The sequence below is a fragment of the Passer montanus genome, unplaced genomic scaffold (assembly GCF_014805655.1).
Source record: "Passer montanus isolate IOZ18808 unplaced genomic scaffold, ASM1480565v1 scaffold22, whole genome shotgun sequence".
Classification (NCBI taxonomy): domain Eukaryota; kingdom Metazoa; phylum Chordata; class Aves; order Passeriformes; family Passeridae; genus Passer; species Passer montanus.
The window spans coordinates 870261-895011 of record NW_024366815.1 but is presented as its reverse complement, the minus strand read 5'-3'; the positions used below and the strand labels follow the sequence as shown (position 1 = coordinate 895011).

General features: G+C 41.2%; 2 protein-coding genes and 1 non-coding gene across 6 annotated transcripts in view; all 3 read left to right on the top strand.

The window, feature by feature from the left end:
• The first annotated feature begins 1144 nt into the window (after positions 1–1144).
• On the top strand, positions 1145–3917 carry LOC120502362 (protein SOGA3-like). Of its 2 annotated transcripts, none has more exons than XM_039709709.1 (2): positions 1145–1731; positions 3327–3917. In XM_039709709.1, exons 1-2 carry the CDS (start codon positions 1721–1723, stop codon positions 3898–3900), a joined length of 585 nt encoding a protein of 194 aa, XP_039565643.1. In that variant the 5' UTR covers positions 1145–1720; the 3' UTR covers positions 3901–3917. The 2 variants fall into 2 exon arrangements, with proteins under 2 accessions (XP_039565643.1, XP_039565642.1); XM_039709708.1 differs by lacking the exon at positions 1145–1731 and adding an exon at positions 3054–3129.
• ZFR (zinc finger RNA binding protein) overlaps positions 3810–24751 on the top strand; it is a 46832-nt gene continuing 25890 nt past the window's right edge. For all 3 annotated transcript variants that reach the window (XM_039709706.1, XM_039709704.1, XM_039709707.1), the window contains exons 1-4: positions 3810–3973; positions 4176–4260; positions 22138–22420; positions 23884–24028. In XM_039709706.1, coding sequence (XP_039565640.1) covers positions 3937–3973; positions 4176–4260; positions 22138–22420; positions 23884–24028 — 550 coding nt within the window. In that variant the 5' untranslated portion in view covers positions 3810–3936. The remainder of the gene's footprint in view (positions 3974–4175; positions 4261–22137; positions 22421–23883; positions 24029–24751) is intronic.
• LOC120502540 lies at positions 19313–19450 on the top strand. Its single transcript, XR_005627538.1, has one exon. It is a non-coding gene; the product is annotated as a small nucleolar RNA SNORA66 (small nucleolar RNA).

Below are 24751 nucleotides of genomic sequence, written 5' to 3'. Positions count from 1 at the left end.
ATTCAAAAATTAGAGGTCTTTACTGCTTAAAAAAATGTAATTTCACTCTGCAATAAGAAGGTTGATAAGCTGGTGAATGTCTTGTCTTTCTAGCTATCTGAGATAATTTCCAGGTGAGAAGGTAGCACTGGTCTCCATATGCTGATTGTAAATCCCTTTCTATCTAGAGCATTTACAATGAGAGCACTAAGTATTAAATTACCTTTTCAGGAAATAAAAGCAGCTTTTGTTAATATGGTCTGTGCTGTGTTGGAAAGCTTTCACCTTCTGCTGCGTGGCCCTGCCCTCTGGTGGGCAAGCAAAGGCTGGCTGAGAGCCTGCTTTTACATAAACTGGAAGGTTGCCTCCAAGAAATCTTACCTAGTCGTACTTAGCAAATCTTGAGATTTAAAAACATTTCGTTTTCCCCATTGTGTTCCAGTCGCAGTTTTGCAGTCCTGTGGTAGCAGCAGAGACATTATCACATGGATCTTGGGATAGTAAAGTAAAATAGTAGGCCTGATGACACTTGCTTGTTATTGTATTGCTTTCTTCTTCTCACCATATTTTGGAGATCTCTTCTCATATGGTTGAAATGAAGGTCAAAAATGTGTTTTCCTGAATGCCAGCTTGCTTGCCATTTTTGCCTGTGATATTTTTAGACACTTTGAACTTTACACAGAGTATCTGTTGTACATAATTCCAAATTAAAGATTTGTATTCCAGCATATGTTTTCATTCTGTAACTTCTTGGCTGTTCTTCTGTAATCTTATTAGGATTGGGGATAGAGAAGTTTCTTTTTCCTATTTAAAAAATACTTTTTCCATGTTTCACTAAAGCTTTTCTGTCTTTCTCCCCGTTGCTGCAGTTTGCACTTTATCACTCCATGTATTATCTTTCCAGTTAAAGATATAGAAATCAGAAAAGTTCAAAATGCCCTTAAGGACCTAATCTGAATTTATTACTGTTTCATTTTTAAGCAATCTGATACATGTCTTAAGAAGATAGAATCTTGTTTTATAATCCACTGAGGTTTTTTAAGTATAGACCATGAATCTGATCCTCCAAGCTAGTTGTAGCATAAATAGATGTTATGTAATGGTTCACAGAGTCACCAGGAAGCATCAGGTTCTTAATAGGAAACTGCTGAGGGAAAGACCTGTATAATACTAGTGGTTTGGGGGTTTTTTCCAAAAGAGAAAGGAAACCTTGGGTTTTAACTTTTGTTTTGTCACATTTAAAAAGTATGACTTCTCATAAACTGTGTTATAGTATTTTTAAAGTAATATATGCACTCAAAATGAAAAATTCACACAGGAAAGTAATCTGAAACTTCTGAAATTGCAGCTGAATTGGGCTGCCAGATGGGAGCTTATGCTCAGAAATATATAGGGCTGAAATCACAACATAGAGGGTGAGGTTTTTGAATTTTAAGTACTAGAAACTACTTGGATGAAGGAAAGTTATGAAACCTAAGTCAAAAATCTCAGTTGTGAGTATGAAAGCCTTGGGGTTTTTGTTGGGTTTTTTTTTCTGTTTGTTTTTCATGGAGACAAAGTTGAAAAGAGGGTAAATAACATTATATTAAAATGTTCCAAATAAACTCAAATAAATTTATTTGGAACATTATAATATAATATGTATCAATAGAAGTATATATTAATAATCTTGATATTCATCCGTGGAGAGAGTCCACAACGGCATCACTGAATTGATCAGAGGAATTGGAGCACCACTCCTATGAGGAAAGGGTGAGTGGATTTGGTTTGTTCAGCATGGAGAAGGGAGGGCTCTGGGGTGACTTTTCCAGTACCCGAAGGCAGGCTGCAGGAACAATGGAGAGAGGCTGTTTACAAGAGCCTGCAGTGACAGGACAAGGGGGAAATGGCTTCAAACTGAAAGGGAGAGGGTTTAGCTTGGATATTGGGAAGAAGTTCTTTACTGTGAGGGTGATGATGCACTGGCAAAGGTTGCCCAGAGAAGGTGTGGATGCCTCATTCCTGACAAAGGTCAGGGCAGATTGGATGATGCACTGGCAAAGGTTGCCCAGAGAAGGTGTGGGTGCCTCATCCCTGACAAAGGTCAGGGCAGATTGGATGGGGCTCTGAGCAACCAGGACTAGTGAAAAGTGTTCCTGTCTGTGGTAGGGGAGTTGGAATCAAATGATCTTTAAAGTCCCTTTCAACCCCAGACAATTGAAAAGTGTTCCTGTCTGTGGTAGGGGAGTTGGAATTAAATGATCTTTAAAGTCCCTTCCAACCCTAGACAATCTGATTCTGTCATTCTATGAAGTTCATCTCATAAATGAATAGCAATGGCAGGCCTATTTACTTTGCAAAAAATAGCTTTAGTGATGCGGAGATAAAAGATATGTGAATGTCTGTGTCTATGTATAGATGCTTATATTTTAAATGAAATGTATATTGAAGATTGTGTATTTATCAGGATATTGGACGGCTTATAACTGAAAACACTTGAAAGATAGTGGAACAAAAAAACCTTGTGCTGCCTTCTTGTCCAAGCAGCATAATCCAGTGGTCTAATTATGAGCAATTTTAATAGAAGTAAGGATAGTGACAAAATATAAATAGATTTATTATTTATATAGATATTATTTATATAGATATTTATATAGTTTATATCTCCTGAGTCAATTGACATTTTCATGACAGAGGTCATATCCTCTACATTCTTCTACAGAAGGATTCTGTAGAATCTTCTCCTTGAGTACTGTCCCATGGAACTGGGGATTAAGGTTTTTCTTTCCTAATTTATGGCAATTAAATATTCACCCAGTAGCCACTTTCTTCCCAGAAAAGCACTTTGGGTAGAACCAAGAAGATTTCTTTTACGTTGTGCTTGTTTGGGATAAGAATGAACAGCAGGTACAGTAATATTCAGTTCCTATGCAAAATTAATAATAATGACCAACAAATTATGTTCAGTGAATTGGGAAGGATGTTTGGCATTGGGAATGGCTGTACTTCATATGCAGCTGCAATAATGCTAGCTACGAGATGAGAAAGTACTTTCCCCTTCTCATTTTATGAACAATAATATCCTTGCAGGCCTAGTGCCTATGACTCCAGCTGCTGTTCGATGTGGGAATCCCTGCTTTTGTTAGGACTGCAGGAGGGCATCCCAAACAGGTGTGTTTTGAGGAGGCTTAACTCACAATAAACAAAATTATATCCGAAATTACACTTTATATTGAATCCAGTGCTTATTAATAATTTTATAAGCCTTGATTAGTTTATGAATAATGCACACCGTAGCACAGGCAAAATACATAAACGGGATGAAAGTATTTAAGCATTCAATTTTTGCTTTGTTCATTGTTTTGGAGGACATCTGATGCTCCGAGGGAAGGATTTGCCGGTAGGAGCGGCAGAGCCATGGAGAACGGACACCTTCGACCGGGAGGTCACGGCACTGGCCGCAATGTGCTGCCCAGCGCGTTTCAGGAGCGATCTGACCGACTGCGGGCTTCTGGAAAAGTCACGGGGCTGGGCGCTGCGTGGGTGAGGCTGGCGCAGCGTTGCAGGCGCAGGAAGCCGCAGGAGCCCGGCGGGACTCCACACGCCGCGCACCCATCCGTGTGCCTGCCTGCGTGTGTGAGGGCGCTCCATGGGCGCCGCCAGCGCGGCTCCCCAAGGCCGGCCAGCGGGACTACAGCTCCCAGCGGCCCCCGCGCACATCCCGCGCCTGCGCACGTGGTCCCCGGGGCGGAGGCGGCTCCCTGTTCCTTGAGCGCGAACCCGGCCGCGACCGGACTACGTCTCCCAGCGGCCCCCGCGCACATCCCGCGCCTGCGCAAGCGGAGCCGGCCCGGCCGCACTCCGCCGTTGTCGCCGTCGGTGGGTGGGTGGGGGAAGGGAGCGAGCGGGAGGAGGAGGAGGAGGGAGGGGGGGGAGAGTTGAGAGTTCACCCGCCGCCGTCGCTGCCAGGCCGGACTCATGATTCCCATATGCCCGGTAGTTTCGTTCACCTATGGTGAGTAGCGGTGCTCGGCGTGTCCGTGCTTGGGGAGAGGGCGGCGGGCGGGGGTCGGTCCTGAGGCGCCGAGTCTGACCCGGCGCTCCCGCGCTCTCTCTCTCTCCCTTGTCCCTCTGTGTGTGCCCTTCTTTCCCCGCCGCCTCCTCTCGCCGGGCCTCCTTTGATGGCCCCCGCCGCCGCCGCCCCTCGGCCGCCGCAGTGCCCAGCCGGCTGGGGGAAGATGCCAAAATGGCCACCGGCAACTACTTTGGATTCACCCACAGCGGGGCTGCTGCCCAGTACAGGTGAGCACCGCCGCGACCCCCCGGGGCCCCCCCAGGGCCCCTCTCCCCGGCCGGGACCCCGGCAGCTCCCGCCCCTTGCCGTGGGCTGCGCTCGGAGCCTCCCGCCGCGCCCGCGGGTGTGTGTTCCGATCCCGCTGTGTGCCGCGGGCCGGGCACCGCCGAGGAGCAGGAGGATGATCAGCGACAGCATCGGGTCCCCAGGCCCCTAGATTAAAATGGCCACTTGCAGTCAGTCAGCAGCACCGGCGAGTCACCGTGTGCCGCCCCCAGGCCCGTCTCCTGCCTCGGCTTCGGGGAGCACAGGCCTTGCTCCCCAAGGCTTTGCTGTCACCGTGGGAGCCCAGAATCCCTTCTAACAGGGCTTGAAAACCAGCCTAAGGGAGGCTGGATGGATCAGGGAGAGATGGAGCACCGGAAAATAGCAGGGGACTTAATCCAATTGAAGTAATGTGTCTAAGAAAGTAGAGAAGGTACTTTCATGGACAGGTACCTTTTTAAAAAAATGTCCTACTCTGATTTCTAGGACCAGGAGCAGTGTTCTAGTGGAACCTGGGGACCCATGACTGTGTTAGACAGTATACCTGTGTTTTATGTGTCTGAATAGGTCGATCAATACAGACCTCATATAGATACACTGCCACAAGTCTTTGTATCTTAGTAGTTTTTGTCCATCTAAATTGTGGCCAGAGTGTTAAAAAGTAATTGGTAGCATCTATTATATCACAGTTTCTGAGATCATATTACTTAATTTGCTAAATCCGGTCAGGAACATCTTTACAATTTTGGCTTGTATTGGAGCGGCACCTTAAAGTCCACATTTGAATCTTATGTTGGTCATTCCATAAATCTGTAATAAAGAACTCCATCAATGCCTAAGTTGTGGTGAATAACATAAAACCCAAAAGAATAAAGCAAATATATCAGAGATTATTAACAAATGATTGCAGAGATGTGCTAATTGCAGAAATTACATACCTAATGTAGTTTTAGTTTGTACATTTTTGTGGAGGTGTTGAAATAAGTCCGTGTTTTCAATTGATTTTTTTATCCTGAAAATTGATGTGACGTACACTGAATTTAATTTACTCTGGTGTTTAATAGTGGATTAAATTTAGCTAATCTTCTAGTTCCTTTGAGTGCTCACAGTGTTTACATTTTACATGACAGTTATAGGGAATATTTAGGACTTATGTATAGAACTTCCTTTTAAGTATAAAGGTTAAGTGAATAATAAACCAAGATCTGTATGTCTGCAGTTTTCAAATGCAGATGAATTTTTAAAATCATCTTTTATTACAGGGCTGAGGTGATCTTTAGACTAAAGATCCTGAACAATTCCTTTGAAGTTATATAATTGGAATAACATTCAAGTTTAATAGCTGATCCTAAGTGTGTTTTTGAGAAAATGGAAAACAGATCAAAGAACCTTTTTCCTTTGCTATCATAAGTTTAAGGTACTGTTTAATTTGCTATCAGTTACAGACTCAACATTCTATAAATGGTATGTGTGTTTGCCACATCTGGAAGTGAAGACACACTGCAATCAGTGTTTACGTAGTCCTTTCATAAGAAGGAATCTAACATTTTGAGCTGAAAACACAAGAGTCACTTAAAATGTCTGAAGGGAGCTTACTTTTTTGAAGCAGACTTGTTAGGTCCTTACTGGTGTGTTTACAGAGTGCTACAAATCATGTGTTCCACTCTAGTATATTTGAGAAAGAGATGTGGTGGCAGGGGAAGATGGTAAGATTTGATTTTACAAGTCTTTAAGTTTTTTTCCAGTATTTGAAGTGACCGTTCACAGAATTAAAAAATCATCTTCTTGGAAACCAGGACAATAAATAAACAAACAAATGTTTTTCTACCTACTTAATGCATAGGTGAGCCTCATAAATTTTGAAAAAATAAAGTGTTTCTGGATGCTGAGCTAACCTATGGATTCTTAAAAAGCTGCTCCAAGTAACAAGTTGTTTTATGAGGAGAAAAAAATCACACTTGCAGTTGAAGTCTTTAGTTCTTTATACAAACACCATTTGGAAGTTCTGACACTGCAGTGTTTATAGCAGCAAACAGAAATTTTCATAATAAACACAATATTGGTCACATTTTAAGGGTTCTCTCTTGCCAAAATGGCTGTGAAAAATTCTGATATGTTTTTGAAGAATATTAGTCTCCAATTTTAGATTACTCAATGCTCCCTAATGATAATAATAAGAATTTTATTGATTTCAGCACTTAGTTGAAAAATTTGTGCAATTCTTTTTAGCATACACACCTTTCTTGTAATATCTTAAAGTATGAATATCTCAAAATATATCAAGTCTTCATGTGGAAACATGCAGAGAAAATAAAAAGCCTAAGCTTTACATCAGAAAGAAGACAGTCTAAGTAGACTCTGCTCAATTTCAAGGAATAGAAGAGACTCTTCCAGTTGGACCTACAGTCATTCTGAGTCACTTGCCTGCCCAAGGGCTGGCCAAAATGTTGAGGGCACTGTCCAGATGCTGTTGAGCACTGACAGACTGGGCCATCCACCACTTCTCTAGGAAGCTGCTCCAGTGCCTGACCACCCCCTCTTTACAGAAATGCCTCCTAATGGGCAGGAAAGCTCTCCTGGTGCAGCTGTGAGCTGCTCCCTCATGGCTGTCCCTGGATTACAGGGAGGAGAGCTCAGCACCTCCCCATTCCCTTCCCTTCTTCAGGAAGCTGCAGAGAGCAGTGGGGTCACCCTTCAGCCTCCCTTTCCCCAAACTGGACAAGCCCAAATTCCTCAGCTGCTCCTCACAGGGAGTTCCTTCCAGCCCTCCCACCAGCTCTGTTTCCCTCCTCAGAGCACCTTCAAGGACCTTCCCATCCCTCTCCAGCTGCAGAGCCCCAGGAGAGGCAGCCCCAAGGACAGATCCCTCCCTGGGCTGTGCCGTGCTCGGTGCTCTGGGCTGGGCTCTGTCCTCGGGGCTGCCCGGGCACTGCTCACCCACCCTGAGCCCAGCACCAGCCAGCCCCACCTCCCTCTGCAGCTGTCCAGCCACTGCTCTCCCACTTCATCCCTGTGCTTGCCATTACCCCATGCCAGGTGCAGAATCCAGCATTTGAACTTGGTAAATTTCACTCCATTAATGACTGCCCAATGCTCCAGTCTATCTAGATCACTCACCAAGGGCTCTTGTCCCTAAAGAGCATCCACAGTACCTCTCAGTCTGAATCATTCGCCAAGTTGGTAATGGTGCGCCCAAATCTTGGTTGCCAGATGAAGCCCAATTCAATAGAGCCCTTTGAGTGCTGCCATCCAGCTAGAGCACTGTGAACCTGCTCATCTCACAGCTGGGCAACTTGTTGGAAAAGGATGCTGTGAGGGACAATGTTAGCAGCTTTAGTCAAACTCGAGCTGCATCCACTGCCTTCCCTTCATCCAAGCAGGTGACCTTAAGATAGAAGGATAGGGTGGTTAAACAGAATTTTGCTTTGTGAAACTGTCTTGACTGTGGGAGATGATTGCATTGTTCTTTAACAGTTCTTTCACCTTCCAGTAGCACCTAGTATTTCCATAGCTTTTTCGGGAGCTGAGGTTACGCTAATAAGTCTCCAGTTCCGTTTTTTGCCTCACGCCTTTGTAAATGGGAATTGCGCTGGCAAGATTCCAGTGAACAGTGACCTGCCCAGACTTCTAAGGCCTTCCATAGATGATTGAGAGGTCTTGCTGTAACAGCTGCAGGCCTGTTCAGTACTCCAGAGTGAATCCCACCAGGGCCCACAGAGATGTGGGAACATTCAGTTTATAAGCTGATCCCTCAGAATTTGAGTATCACAGTTGTGCATCTCCCACTCAGAAGACTCAAAGGAAAAAATCTGCTCTATGAAGTGATTGCTGAAAGGTGCTTTTAAGGAAAGTTTCTGTATTTAATTCTAGACTTCTTGCAGACTGGTGTAAACTGTGAATTGCAGTTCCTCAAAATGATAGTGTTCTAATTTGTGTTTATTAGTAGTGAATCGTAGGATCATAGAATATCCTGAATTAGAAAGGACCCAAAGGGAACATCAAAGTCCAACTCCTGGCCCTCCACAGGCGTTCCCAAGAATCACACCACATGCCTGAGAATATTGTCCACACATTTCTGTAACTTTGTCAGGCTTGCTGCTGTGACCACTCCCCTGGGGAGCCTGTTCCAGTGCCCAAACACCCTCTGGGTGGAAGAACCTTTTGCTGATACCCAACCTAAACCTCCCCTGACACAACTTGAAGCCATTCCCCCTCTCACTGGTCACCACAGAGCAGAGATCAGTGCCTGCTCCTTTGCTTCCCCTTGTGAGGGTGTTGAAGGCCACAGTGACATCTCCTTCAGTCTTGTGGCTGAACTCACCAAATGATCTCAGCCACTCCTCACAAGGCTTCCCCTCCAGGCTCTTCACCACCCTTATGGCCCTCCTTTGGACATTGTCTTACAGGTCCCTTTCTGTGACACAGCTTTCCAGCATCTCCTTCCCCAGTCTATCCACACATCCAGGGGTGCCCTCTCCCAGGTGAAGAATTTAAACTAAGAGTGGGGCATAGAAGTCACTGTGTCTTCCTGGAATTCCAGGTTATCTGTGGCCATGGTGGATCATTTAAGTACTCTCATCCTTCACATGAAGAAGAAATTAAAATTTGTCCAAGTCTTAACTTTAAATACTAATATTTCAAGTGACTATAAAGGTCAGGTTGATAGATGCTTAGGTGGTAGACCTTGGATTTGGAAAATTCAGGAGTGCTGGGCTGTTGCTGTTTTAGCCCCAGCCAGCAACTAAGTACTACACAGCCTCCTGTTCACTTCCTACCCACCCTGGTGGGGAGGAGAATCAGAGAAGTCAAACTCCTGGATTGAGATAAGAACAGTTCACAGCTGAAAGAAAATAAAGTATAATAATATGAATTATAGCAGTAATACTAATAGAAGTAATAGTAGTAATGAAGGGATTAGGGTAATAAAACCCAAGAGGAGAAAGTAATGCACAACACAATTGCTTATCCCCTGCTGACTAATGTTCAGCATGTTCTCCAGAAACAATCAGCAGCTCCTGGCCAACTCGCCCTAGTGTATACAAGCATGCATGATGTTCCATGGCATGGAATAGCCCTTTGGCCAGTTTGGGTCACTCTCCTGGCCATATTCCCACCCAGCTTCTTGTGCACCTGCTCACTGGCAGAACACAAGGAATTGGGAAGTTCTTGACTGGGAGTGAGCCCTACTGAGAACAACTAAACCATCTCTGTGTTACCAGCCTAATTCTCTTACTAAATCCAAAACACAGAACTGAAGCAGCTACTAAGAAGAAAATGAACTCTACCCTTGCCAAAATCAGGATGGGCATGCAGAACTTGATAATATTTACTATTGTGACAGTGTAATCAGTAAAGTTCCTTCAATTGACTAGATAAGAAGAAGAATAGATTACTGTATTTATTAGTTCATAAATACTAATTTTCATTAAACGTACTTGAAATCTTGTTTCATATTTAATCAAAGATAGCAAAAGAGCTAAGTGCCCTTTAAACCTGTAAATAATGTATTAGAAGCATTCTTGTTCCTTTCAGTGTTGTTGCTGCATAAAATTTCCTGCTACCCTACTCATTTAAAATTCTTTGTGTGCTCTACGCAGTAATAATATCGTGATTTATTGAGGGAAGCATTAGCTTATGCAAATCGTAATGCAGGAAATTTCTCTGAACATTACAGAACCCTTACAGTTTGTGCTGCTAGTGGTGGCATTAGGGCCTAAGGTTATAAACCTGTCTGCAATGCAAACCTCATTTGTTACTTATTGAAATGACTGTTCTAATCCATCTGTTTAGGAGCCTAAAATAAATGTAGAATTTGGTGGTACTAGACTTCTTTGTGTGTGTGTGTGTGTGCATGCTGTGTACCTCATGAGCCACTGTGTGACTATCCACTTTGAAATTAACACCCTAATATTGGCTTGTCTTTCCAATGTAAAATAATATGAGCATTCTTGGTTAGGTGCTGGAGAGAGGTATAATTATGCTTTTAATCTCAAATTGGCTGGTTAAAGTGCTGATGAAGAGATAGGGGCATTGAGTAACATTTGGACAGAGAAGTGGACAGTTTTGGACAGTTTGGACAGTTTCATTTAATTAGTCTTGTATTATGGTTTTGGTTTCTCTTAAAAAGGTGAAGACTCTCTTAGGTGTTGCGAGTTTCATCCTGCTGGTATTCATACTGTGTCTTGCTCTAATGAGACAGAACACTGATGGGAGATGCTTGGGTAGTTAGGAATGATTTGTTAACTTTGAATTGCCTTCAAGCAGCTTGAATCTTACTGAGTGTGGTGAGCTGTCACAGATAAAGGCAATTTTAGCCGTGTAAGTTCAGAGCAGACCACAATGCCTGTGAGTCCAGGTTAAGATGCAATCTTCTAGGCAGCAGTACGGAAGTGAACTCTTGCAGTTACTGCTGGTTTGGAATTCAAATGTAGTGCACCGTGTTACAGCATATTCCAGTGGTGCAAAACAACAAAAGAAAGTGAGTTGCTACGCATGGATGAGTTGGCTATTGAGAATTGATTGGGGGTGGAGTGTTCTTTTCACAATTTCTAGTATTTCTAATTACTTTTGTCATCAATATCTGCCCCAGTTAACTCTTGTTCATCTAGGTGCTGGTTTGAAAAGTATTGAGTCTTTCAGAGATGTTAGGGCTGTAATTTGCACAAGCACACCAGGCCAAGCTTAAGGTATCACTAAACGTAATTCAGTCTTGTGTTGGTGACAATGGCATGGTGAGGACAATAGTGGGTAGGACTTATTCTGCAGACAGGATGTACTAATAGACTTGAGCAGTGAAAGTAATCAGTTTTACCACAGGATGAAGCTAAAAACTCAGAATGCTTGCTCTGTATACTTTATGGCCATGCTCTCTTGGGTTCCATCACATCTTGACACATACATATTTCTTAGCAGAAGAAACTTCACTGAATACGATAGAGCTGCATGGAGCTGATTCTCTTTTGGTCAATGAATGCTAGTGTTTGGTGCTGTAGTGAACATGGTGTTCTAGCTCAGTGTACACAAGAAGCCTCCTGTAATGTTTTTTGTGAAAGGATTTTGATGAATTTCTTTTCAAATCAGTGAGGTCCCACTCTCAAAGGAGATATGTCAACATTAGAAAGGCAATAAGGGGCTCTGGGTTTGTTAACATGGATTGTATGCCAGTATTGTAATGGGCTATAACAGGGAGACCGAGAAGGTGGTAAATGAGGGGGAAAGGTGCCTTGAGTCAAAGAAGCCTTTGTCATTTTAAGGAGGGCAAGCCTGCCAGCTAGTTGAAATTTGCAGCAGGTGTTGTCTTTAGGAACTGAGCACTTTTGGAAGATTTTCTGTTAATGGTATAGCTATGTCTTTTGTATCCTCAGAATGGGTTGATGGTTATAGGCTTAACTGTGGGATGGTAAATTAAGTGTGAAATTTTGTATGCTACTAAAATACAACAGTGGTAGCTTAAGAGCATAGTTACATTATTGGTACTAGAAAAGCAAAGTAATAGCTTAAGGCAGGAAATACAGAACGTTTTAACAATTTAGTACAATTTTCCATACTAGTGAAGTTTCCTTCCTTTTATGGAGAACTTGCCAATTTCAGCATTTTTTTCTGTTTAGCATCTTCATTAATGGTCCAGATGTTAGGGCAGAGTGTACTCTCAGCAATCTTGCTCATGACAGAAAATGATGAGGAGTCACTTATGTGCCAGAGGGTTACAGTGACATCCAGAGTGACTTCAAAAATCTGGAGAAAAGGGCTGCCAAGAATCTTGGGAAGTTCAACAAGGGGAAGTGCAAAGTTCAGTATGAAAGAACAATCCCATGCACTAGTGTATGCTGTGGGCCACCCAGCTGGAAAGGAAGAGGTCCTGGGGGTCCTGGTGGACACCAGACTTGAATGTGAGCCAGCAGCGGGTCCTTGCTGCAAAGAAGGAGAATGGCATCCTGGGATGCATTAGATAAAGTATTACCAGGTGGGTGAGGGAGGTGATCATTCCCCTCTTAGTACCAGTGAGGCCACACCTGCAATCCTGTGTCTGTTTTTGGGCTTCAGTACAGGGGAGATATGGACGTACTGGAGAGAGCCCAAGAGGCCCACCAAAGCTGTTGAGGAGTCTGCAGCATTTCTCTAATGAGAAAAGGCTGGGAGAGCTGGGACTATTCAGCCTGGAGGAGGGTGAGGGGGATCTTAGTAAGTATAAATACCTGAAGGAAGGCTGTAGAGAGGGCAGAGTCAGGCTTCTTCTCAGTGGTGCCCAGTGCCAGGACAGGAGGTAATGGGCATAAACTGGAGCACAGGAGGTTCTCTCTGAATGTGAAGAAGCACTTTTTGAAAACAAGAATGCCTGAGTCCTCGTGCCCTTTGCCTAGGTAAGTTGTGGAGTCTCCATCCTCAGAGATGCTTGGAAGCTGTCTAGATATAGTCCTGGGTGTTTGGCTGTAGGTGATGCTGCCTAAGTGGGATTGGACCCCAGATGACCTCCCAGGTCCCTTCCAATCTCTGACATTCTGTGATTTTGACAGGGATGATGTAAGTAGCTGCTCCTTTTTTAAGCAGATGTAACCTCTGAAGCTCAGTTCTTTTTGTTTTGCATATTACCATTCAAGGCTGTGGAATAGACTTGAAAAAAAAATGAACTTTTTAAAGAAAGCAGTATGGGCAGTGTGCTGTCTGTTGTGTGTAGCCAGGCAAAGAGAAGTTGATACAGAGCATATATTACATCACTGTTACAGACACCTGCAGTATATACAGGGAACAAAACATGGCAGAATTTTATTAGATTTAAATCAGGTTGTGAGACTAAATATAGAGATTATAAATATAGAAGAAAGGATGTTTTGAAAACATGAAGCTGTTCATCTTTGAGGTGAGTTATTGATAAATATATGGTTTAGCTATCTAGTGGCAATCAATAATTTGTAATGGCATGATGCAAACAAGCTTTTAGAACAAGGAAGGGGAAGGGAAAACTCAAAATGGCTACAAAACCTGGTCTTTTTGAGGCTTTATGTATTTAAACCATAGAATGTATTGCTGCTGAAATTTAGCAGAATTTATGAGGGTATAGCACATTTGCATGCCTTCAGGCCTCTCTGGCTTCCTAGTGAATTGCGTTAGAATAGGGAAAAAATAATTTTCCTTAAAGTTCTAAGATATTCAAATATTGAAAATTTTATGCCTGTAGTGAGTGACAGGCTCCAGAAATACAGAGGCAAAGTCACTCCTAATATACAACATACTGTGGCGTGATATTTCATTTCACCATTTTATGCTGTTTATTGTCATATGTGTTTAGGAGAATAAAGCTCACTTTTTTTTCTTGTTAATTGTAATTTTGATTTTGTTTTGCTCTGTCCGTGTTCCATCAGCACATCTGAAACTTCATCTGACCAGTTATTTGGGAATGCCTTTCCTAGGATAGGATCTGAAGCAGTAGCAGATTGCACTGCTTCTAACAGTTTTTACAGAACTAGAACATACTTGTTTCAATCATCATGTTCCTGAAAGGACTGCAGAACTGTGTTTTTGCTATTCTGCTATTAATAGACTAATCTGTGAAACTTTGAGAAACCTGGCACTTAGATTTCACCAAATATGGTTCCTTAATGCTAATGTGTTCCAATGTTCTTAAAAGGTACAAATCAAAAAATACATCTTAATTAGTGGAAGGTTTCATTCAAGGTACTCATATTTTAAAAACCATTTTAGAACTTATCTTAAATGTTGTGCATGCAAATGAAAAAAAAAACCAAACACCAAACCCCTGGAAGAAATATGTTTTAAAAGTTGTAATTTCTGAGGAATACTGTCTTTTGGGTAGAAACATACTTGGTTTTAGGCCAAATCCTAGCTGTCTGTCAAAACAGCACTCGTCAGAAAACTGAAACTGAAAAATCAGAGATGTTCTTTGCCTCTTGGAGGAGGGTTTTCAGTGTTCAGCAAGATAAACAGAGCTTATAGGAGCATATGAGCAGCTTTTGTGCACATGTGTTGCTTGTTAATACAGCAGCATGCTGAAGATAAGCATGTTATGTGCTCATGGGTAACAATTAATTTCTTATTTTTTAATTCAAATAAATGAATCGAGTGTGATGAAAAGCAGGGCTTATAGGGAACGTTTTCTGTGCTTCCTGTATACATACCCTTTATGTGCTATATATCTTACTTGGAAGTAGGCTGCCTTTTCCTGAAAATGTCTTATTCCTCTGAGAGTAACTGCCACAGATAGATTATCACATTTCTTAATGCATGACTTACTCAGCAAATACCTTAATGTGGAAAATAAATCTTACAGTCTTCATTCATCTGGCAAAATAGATAGCATTATATCAAAATGTTGTAATTTCATTATATTGCTAACATAAAAAAATACATAAAGTTTTCTACTTCCCATTTAGCTTTAAACAAAATGCCTCCACGCTTTTTTCTAGAAAAGGGCAGTAGCTGGAAATGAAAAAAGACATGACATAAGTGTATTGCAGAAGAGAATTCAGTATTTGTTTCAGAATTGCTCTTAATACTGTGTCATTCATTGGAAATCCAGATCTTCTTTCAGTATGGCTGTTGGGAAGTAACTAACAAAGATTCTCCTGTGTTCCATCTAGCAAGTTCTTATCTAAGCTTTTTTGGGGAATAATGCTGCTTATTTGCAAACCTACCTTATATGGCTGTTTAAGTGAGACAAACACATGGTTGTGGAGCTGAAGAACTTTGGTTTGCCAAGTGGACACCTGTACCTCATAAATTGCTGTTGACTAGCAATTTCTGCTCTCTACAACTTGTGACTGTTTAATTGTGCAAGTGTGCTGCCAGCTTTTTCTTTTTTTTTTCCTTTGAAAGTTGGTGTTTCTTTTTTTGTATCAAAAACATTGCTACAGTGTTCTTGCTGAAGGTCTTTAGGCAGTTCAGAAAAGGTTATTAATGGCTGCTTGAATATTCTGGTTTTTGACAGGAGAAATAGAAGTTAGCAACAAAATTATGAAATGAATCTAGTTATTTTAATAAGAAATACAGAGTAGTGATTGCTAATGCCTTCTATTTTGAGAGGTTGTTCTCAGGATGTAGACTTTTTGTTGCAGGTGTTTTAATACAAGTTGGCAAAAGGGTAGTTTTCCAGGCTTAATATTTACCTAGAATTATACCAGTTTTGTTAAATCTGTGCTGTAACTCATTTGATTTTGTGGTGTAGAATTGGGCAAGGAGATCTTCATAATTATTTGGTGCCTCAGTGATTACAATGGAGACTTTGCAGACAAGAAAAATATTTTAAAATGATGTTTTATTTCAGAATGGACCCCGTTGTGTAAACCCAGAACTGTCAATGTCGATACCATGCAAACAGCCACTGTATTACTCTTATATCCAACTTAAAAAGTATCAGGGCAAAATATGAACCAGCTTTGAGAAAAGATACTTGCATTTGATGAAAGGAGTTTTGTGCACAAGACAGCAACGTGGATAAGCAAATTTTTGCTTTGGCCTTTGCTTTAGGATGAATTGTGGAAGATTGAGAGATGGGGTGGCCCCTCACCCCCACCCCTAGAAAATCAGATTATCATGGAATTAGAGAAACATACTGTGGAGAAACATACATGGTCACAGCTCACTGCAGTCAGTCTTATCTAGCAGGTTTAATATCACAGGGATATTTTACAATATGTGGCACTTGTGCTGAATACTAATGCAACAGAAAGATTGGTATTTCCCATTGTTACTGTCAGTAGAAATTATAATAGATGTAATTAAAAGATTTGAGTCAAAGGTGTTTCACAAAAAATACTTGTGCACAGCAATACGGTATTGCTAATAAAGAGTTAACCTCTCATTTTGTTGGAGTTATTCAGTTAGAATGTGATAGGTGAGGACAAGTTAAGTGTATACTGTGGTATAAAACTCCTGAATAGAGGTGACCTTGTTTGGGAAGAGGAAATAAAGAGGATGAGGAAATAGTATTATAGATGTGGAAGTTTAAAAACAGGTAAGGAGAGACAAAACACTTTAGGTAAGGCCCTGCAAATGACCTTCTGTAGTTGACTGAAATATGTACCTACAGAATCTGGAGCAGAACAATTGGGGGCAGCATGTGCGCTGCAAACTGGCTCTGGATGGGATAGTGAAATGCAGTGGCACAGACACCTGAACAGGAAGATGAGATGGAAGAGTGTATTGTTCCCAGAAAACAAAAAGTCAGGTTGTAGGGAAGCATTATTTCAATTGCAGTTAGAAAGACCTAAAGAAATCGGTCTGGTATCAGTAAAATACATTCTTTTTGAATGAAAATTTATTGTGGAAAATGTGGTATAAAAGTAGTACAGCAGAGTACAATTGGAAGCTACTCGTAACTTCCTAAATTAAAGAATTGTTTATTCTGTAAGTGAGTTTAAACACTTCAAGAATTATTATATGAAGTTGCATTGAATTGAGTGGTCAGAAACTGGATCTGCCTTTGTAGGTGTTGGACTAGAGCTCATTTGCTTTTGAAACTGGAGTTTTCATAAACTAAGGAAAAAATTCTTGACGGGATGCTCAAACATCATGTGCTGGTTTTGGCTGAGGTGGAATTAATTTTCTTCATAGTAGTTGATATTGGGCTGATATGTAGTAGTTGATATGTGTTTTGGATTTGTGCTGAAAGCAGTGTTGATAATACAGGGATGTGTTTGTTATTGCTGAGCAGTGCTCACAGAGAGTCAAGCAAGGCATTTTCTGCTCCTTACCTGGTGGTGCACAGGAAGTTGGAAGGGGACATAGTCAGGACAGCTGACCCCAACTGACCAAAGGGATAGTCCATACTATAGAGCATCATGCTCGGTGATAAAACTGGAGGGAGAAGGAGGGAGGTGGTGTTCAGAGTGATGGTATTTGCCTTCCCAAGTAACTGTTTTTCTGTGATGGAACCTGGCTTTCCTGAGATGGCTGAACACCTTCCTCTTTTCTGGGCATAGTGGCGCACCTCAGTGTTTTGTGTGGGGCCCAGAACTGGACACAGGATTCAAAGTGGCCCCATCAGTGCCTGAGTACAGGGGAGAAATCACTGCCCTGGTCCTGCTGGCCACATTGCTGATACAGGCCAGGATTGACAGCTGACCCCAACTGACCAAAGGGATAGTCCATACTATAGAGCATCATGCTCGGTGATAAAACTGGAGGGAGAAGGAGGGAGGTGGTGTTCAGAGTGATGGTATTTGCCTTCCCAAGTAACTGTTTTTCTGTGATGGAACCTGGCTTTCCTGAGATGGCTGAACACCTTCCTCTTTTCTGGGCATAGTGGCGCACCTCAGTGTTTTGTGTGGGGCCCAGAACTGGACACAGGATTCAAGGTGGACCCATCAATCCATGAGTAGAGGGGAGCAATCACTGTCATGGTCCTGCTGGCCACATTGCTGATAAAGGCCAGGATTCCATTGGTCTTCTTGGCCACCTGGGCACACACTGGCTCCTGTTCAGCCACTGTTGACCAACTTTCTCACTGGGCAACATTCCAGCCATTCTTCCCCAAGTCTGTAATGTAGCCTGGGGTTGTTGTGACCCAAGGGCAGGACATGGCACTTGGCCTTGTTGTGCCTCATATGACTGGCTTTGGCCCATTAATCCATCCTATCCAAATCCTTGTTTTGTTTTGCTTGTGTGTGTGGCCTTTGTCTTTCATATTGAACTGTCTGTCTCAACCCACAAGCTTTCTCACTTCTGCTCTTCCAGTTCTCTCCCTGCTTCCACTGTGGGGGAGTGAGCAAGTGGCTGTGTGGGGCTGAGTTCCTAACCAGGGTTAAACCATGACACTGAACTGAACTGGTTGTCTAGAGCAGCTTTGGAGTTTCCATTCTTGCAGGTGATCAGCCTTCTCAGAGAATGCCTGAGAAACTTGTAGCTTTGAAATTAGCTGTGTTTTGAGCATGGGTTAAAGACAGGTGCCTTCCAAATCCTTGTTTAAACCTAAATTATTGTGAGTTTTAATCTCCTCCAAGTTAATAAAGCAAACTGAATTAAGTGTATTTGGAACAGAGCTTAGAGTCAAAAATGCTAATAAGGGATATTAGAATTTATTTTGGGGAAGAGAAGAATTGGTGTACAAAGAGAAGTGCCTGCATCAATGAGTTACTTCTTTCTCTGCCGTCCTGCCATACCTATTGGTGTATTCTTAACTCACAGAACATACAGAGTAATTTGTGTAAATTCATCTTTTCTCCATGGTGTTGAGGGATGTGGTGAAGAATATGCATGTGGTTCTTACTGTAGCTCAGCTGACATACTGTATTTCATTGGTGTTCTAATAACTTGATGACATGCCTGGATCTTTTGGAGACTTACTTATCAAGACTAAGAAGAAATACTTGATGTGGTGCAGTATGAAAAATGACTACTTAAGGTAGAGATTAATAAAAGAACTATAGAGAAGGAGCCGGTAGAAGTAATCAGTAGAATTAGAAGAACTATTATTAAATAGCAGTAATTGCAGGGGAGTTCACAAGGGATTGGTTATGACTTTAGTATTTCTACTAGTGTGGCATATTGTGCTATTTGATGTGAGGAAAATAGAGTCAGTACACAGGTAACTACAAGAATGTGCTCTGAGGAAGATAGACTGCCAGGAGAGAAAGAAGTTGTGTGGAGTAGAGTGGGTGGCACAGCTGAAGCTTCGTATGAAATGACGCATGAGGTTCTTGCCATCTGTAGTCAAAGAAAAACAGATAGGTGCACAGATGAAGGGAGAGTGGAACAGGGAGTTTGGCAAAATAATCTAGGCGGAGCTAAGTTCATCTCAGCAAATGTGATGAGGCACTAATCACCAGACCAGGATAAGAACTCTTGTCAGTTAATTAAAGAAGTTGGCACAAGGATATTTTTTTGTAAATTAATTACATTAAAACGTCTGCTCATCTTAATGTTAAAGGTTTTCTGTAAAACCATGGAAGAGAAGAATGTCACAAATTTAGAGGAGATGTCACCATTAATTTCTGTTACATAATGTAACACAACTTTTAGAAAGGAAGAAGCAATCAGTTCTAGTATACTTTTCTTGCAGTCTTGCAAACTCGATCACTAGCTCTGCATGATGTTGCAGAAGCAAGGGGAACAGGTTTGCTAAAATAAACATGGTCATAGAACGTATATTACCCTTAGAAATATAATTACTTGGGCTGTTAATTGTATGCCATGATAAGGAATTTTGCTGCTTAGTTGCACAAGGAATTAAGTTGTCTGTACCATAATTTTGTTAATAGTTCTGCTGGTAATGTTCGTAGTCTCTTCACAATTTTAAATATTGAAAACTAACAGGTGTCTTTAATCATAGGTATTCTGAGAGCAAAAGCATTTTCTTTGCTTAACTGACTGGAACTGTTACTTTGTAGTGTGTTATGAGCACTGTATTTTGTTTTGTAACAGTAACAAACAGTTCTATGAAACGTGGAAAAGCTGCACTAGTGCTTCTGCACAAGTCTTCTGCTCCCTTTTTGCTCTGTTTCCCTGTACATATATAACTAATATGGGTTCTGACTCTCAGCAGACCTATTTTGTAAGCTGCTATGTTTCTAAACATTTATGCCACGCTAGAATATGACCTCAAAAGGAAACCCTCACATTGTTTTCTGCAAGATTAATGAGTTAGATCAGTGCACTGAATGGCTTGACAAGTAGCAGAATTAGCACCAGGGGTGGAATAAGATGGGTTAGGTAGGATTGGTTTTGGGAGAAGACTAAGAGTGGGAAAAGTGTGAAGCAAGACTTACCTTCTTGGCAGTATTAGACTGTTGATGTGCTCAGCTGCAGTCAGTTAAGCAGTCTGCTGTCTGTTTACTCAGTTTAATGTGATTTTAGCAGATACTTATGCAGTATTAGACTGTTGATGTGCTCGGCTGCAGTCAGTTAAGCAGTCTGCTGTCTGCTTACTCAGTTTGTGTGATTTTAGCAGATATATATGGCCATGATAATTACCTCAGATTTTGTGACTATTTCACTAGTTTAATGTGATTTTAGCAGATACTTATGGCCATGATAATTACCTCAGATTCTGTGACTTCTTTACCTCAGATTCTGTGACTTTTACACTTCTGTACTGTTAGTTATGTAGGTAATGAGGCCTAATTTTATAGACTATCTTATAGTCTACCATCATAAAACAGTCTTCCTGAATTTTGTGTCTCATGTTAAGTAAACAGAATTTTCCTGTGAACATCAGGGAGGAGGAGTTGCAAGCAATAATGAGAGGTACATCAAAGCGGCTTATGTCTTTTCATTTTGCTCTTAGGCTAATAATTGAAAATAACATAAAATATTATTGTATGTACAACTCACAATTGAAGTAAAACTGGATAGAAAGCAAGTAGTCTTTTAAGCAGTGAGGGATGTATGATGGGAAGAAGGTGGAGTCCAGGCATGTAAATCCATCAGTAGTAAAATTTTCTTGGTTTCTGCTGTGAGAATGGTGTGGGGGAGAGGGAGCTGCATGTGTGTGTTTTTTTAATTTATTAAAGTAAGTGGGTTCTGCTCTAATTAAAATGACAACATCAGGTTTTATAAAAATAAAAAAAATTACTGAACACAAGGGAGTTGTGGAAATGTTTTTTTATGAAATTAGAAGTATATAGATATATCTTATTATTGAACAGTAGTGTGGGAGATGTACAAAAAGAATCAGAATTATCACTGAATGCCCACTTGATGTCATTGTTCCAGATAATGATATTTTACCTGCTTCACTTTATTTGCTTAAAAATCAAAATTCCAGGCTTCTAATCATAATCCACAGTAAGACATCGTAATAGAACAACATCATGCAGAGTTATGTATCAGTACAGGACAATAATTCTAGTTTCTGTTCAGGTAATTAGACCTTTAAAGCAATCAATTTTTATTTCTGCTGTTAGTGTTTGTGGAGTTTTAGTAAATTGCCGCATATTAGCTTCCTACCTACAAATTTAGAGAGGCAGATTAGTCTCAGCATGTGCCTGGAAGATTGCCAGAGCTCTGGTAGTGGATTTCTTGCTTGATGTGGCTGTCTGCACTTTTGATGCTTCGTGTTGCGTCAGTGGGCTTCTGCTCAAGCAAGTGGGACCAGCTCCTAAAATTCTAACCATCTGTTGGAGAAGTCCCCTATCAGACATGTGTGTCTAAGTAAATACAGCAGTTCCGAGCTGATTTTCATGGCCGTGTTTAAAATTTCATTGCTTGAATATGGTGTAATGAAAAACTGCATGCTAGTACCGCTCGGTAATGAGCTGTTGCACAAAAGGAGCATTTTCTTAATTTGACAGGTGTGTCACTTTACTGAAGAACTACTAAAGCATTTAAAACTTACCAATCTGGAAAAGCTAACACTTTGGGACTACTGCATTATTTTGAATAAAAGACTTGTGTTCCACTGCTCAGAGAAAACTCAACACAAACACGCCCCCTTATGAAGTAAATAAAAATCTACATGAAATATCAGGAACTGCAGGGATAGAACACAGAGTAATGGGTACAAATTGAAAGAGGGGACATTCAGATTAGGTGTTGGGAAGACATTCATTGCTCTGAAAGTAGCAAGACAGCTGGAACAGGTTGCAGCACTGGCCTTGAGTGATCTGGTGTAGTAGAAGTTGGCATGGAGGTTGGGACTAGATAGTCTTTAACATTCTGTGATTGTGTTCTACATGTCCATCCACAAAAATTTAAGAATGATACAGCCCTTTTCATGGGGATGGAAGATGGTTAATAAAAGCCATTAAATTGAGTGTATGTGCAAATAGAAGGCTGTTCCAGATCGGTCTGTAGAACAGGCAAAGTATTAATCAAATCTGGGACTTTGAAATGTGTAGGCATCAGCTTTGTACGTTGGATTAATTACTTACTGTCTTCTGCCAATACAGCCAGCAGCCAGCTTCGGGTGTAGCCTATTCCCATCCAACCACAGTTGCCAGCTACACTGTCCACCAGGCCCCGGTGGCGGCACACACGGTCACTGCAGCCTATGCCCCGGCCGCAGCCACGGTGGCGGTGGCCAGGCCTGCCCCGGTGGCCGTGGCAGCTGCTGCCACAGCTGCTGCCTACGGCGGCTATCCCACGGCACACACAGCTACAGACTACGGCTACACGCAGCGGCAACAAGAAGCTCCACCACCACCACCTCCTGTCACCACGCAGAATTACCAGGTAGGTTCCTGCTGTGTGATTTTTAAAAGGTGCTTTTCCATGTTTGGAAAAGAAAATGTGATTTTGTGCAACTGTTGCTGTAAAAAAAAAAAAGCACTGTCTTGTGTTAGCTTAGATGTTGGCTTGGTGTGCGGTAAACTGGGTCATGGAGCTGAAAAGACGGTTCCAGTAAAAATTTTCAGTAGAGGTAGAAATAGTTCCTTTGTCAGATTCCTGGGTGCCACTGGAATCTAGTACCAAGCCTGTGAGGACAGAAGGTAGCCCTAGGAGATAAACTACCCTGTAGGTAGGTTTTAGATATCTTCTTCTGAGATCTCTGCCTAACCATCTGTGGATACAGGCTCTTGCAACAGGGCTTTTGCTCTCTGTCCCCTTTCATCTTGAAATACTATGTTCTTGCAATAGTTTTTTCAACTTTTTAATTCTGAACTTACGAGGGCATTATCCAGATTCTAATTAGCATTCTGGTTTGTTTAAAAGGACTGTATTATTGTTGCATGTCCTCAATTCTTTTTTACAGCTTCTGTAATTCATTCTATATTATGAGGTCAGTTATTAGATACATTTGGAAAAAAAGGAGTCCCCTAAATGAAATAAAATAATTGCTGTTTACACAGATCGAACGAAAAAAGATTTTGTTGTTGTATTTCTTGGAATTAAAAAGGATTTTAATGCAATAGTGTGTTTCAGCTCTAGTAGTTCATGCCTTCTTCCCCCTCAGTTGATAAACTCTTTGTGTTTTACCATAAACATGGTGAGGACGGGAGCATGTATGTACATGCATGTAGTGGCTTCCAGGTTATCCCCTTCTAAACTTATTAAACATCTATTGATGTCTAATCTAGACAGACATCTACCTTTACTATTGAGTTGTAAAGGTATCGAATGAGCTACTTGCCTTGCCTTTAAAGACTAGTTATGGTTCCTTAATGAATTAGTTGATACACCAAAAAGTAAAGAAGGCTTTAAAAATACCACTTTCATACCCTAAAAAATGTAACCAAGAAAAATGTTGTTAATGATGAGATTTTTAAAGCCAATACAGGCTCATGTTTCTACCCCTGAGAATTTACTGGGCCTTGTAGAAATTCATGTTTTGTAGAGATGTGTGGTGGGTTTTTTCTTAATATTTTACAGAAATAGAATCTGATACAGTAATTAAAAACTATTGAGAGTAGATGTTTTTCAAAAATAATTTGGTAGAGAAAGGGATTAATATAATGAGGATAATTGCAGTATTGAGTCTGTAAGAGGAGGTTGGGGCTGTTTCAGGCCTGAAGTATCTATGAAAGTAAGTTTAATTTCTCTAATGCATTTATTTGTATATACTGTACATGTAGATGGGGAGGTTTCATTCTACTGGAGTAGGCCAGAAGACAGTACATTGTTAATCTGACTCTGCTGATCATATCTATTGCTCTAGTGATATGCCTACAGGTGGTTTCTCTGTTTTGAATCCTTAGGATTCCTACTCTTACGTGCGATCCACCGCCCCGGCTGTGGCGTACGACAGCAAACAATATTATCAGCAGCCAACCGCGACTGCGGCGGCCGTGGCTGCTGCTGCCCAGCCACAGCCCTCAGTGGCTGAGTCCTACTACCAGACAGGTGGGTGGCATGATTCAAGCTGCTCTTGTTACTCACAGTCTTGTCTTAAGCCTTAAAAATAGTTGTTTGACTGCTTCACATTATCTTCTTTTTTTGTTTTAAGTTGTGTTGTGTAATTTCTGTCACTGTGTGGAAAGTTTTTCTGTGCCTAGAACTTCAACACTTGTGATGTTGCCATAAGTAGCTGCCTCTGAGTTTTGGACTGCCACTAAATATACTCGAAACACACTTCTAGGCAAAATTCTTACTGATTTGTCTAGAAACCTTGCTGATGTAGTTCAGATAATCAGTGTTGTGTTCAGATGATTAGTCAATTAGAAATACTCTTTTGATTCTCTAGCTACTTCATGTATATAATTCTGTAATTATTTGTATCATGATTACTGCAAAGCATGAATCCTGCTTAGTTTTTTTCTTAATGTAGAATTAAGAGGAAAGTTTAAGTGTGCTTTGGTTTGGAGTATTCTAGTAATGTTGGAAAAGAAGGTTGTTTAAAACTGTGTTAAAAACATGATAGCACAGCTAAAAATACATAAATAAATTTAAGGCTTACTACTGTGAGCTGTAACTTGATTGAGATACATGATATGCAATGCATAGCCATGACAGTAAAGCAACCCAATGCACAACTCTAAAAAGCAAAACAAATGAAACAAAACTCCCAAAACAAACCCCCACTTCTTACACATTTGTTCACAAGCATGTTGTTAATTTTCCCTTAGC

Excerpts from the sequence above, each read along its gene's own strand:
- LOC120502362 (XM_039709708.1), top strand. The coding sequence starts at position 3,080 with ATGTGGGAATCCCTGCTTTTGTTAGGACTGCAGGAGGGCATCCCAAAC. Across the intron at positions 3,130-3,326 it reads CAGGAGGGCATCCCAAACAG|GACATCTGATGCTCCGAGGG; the intron begins GTGTGTTTTGAG and ends ATTGTTTTGGAG.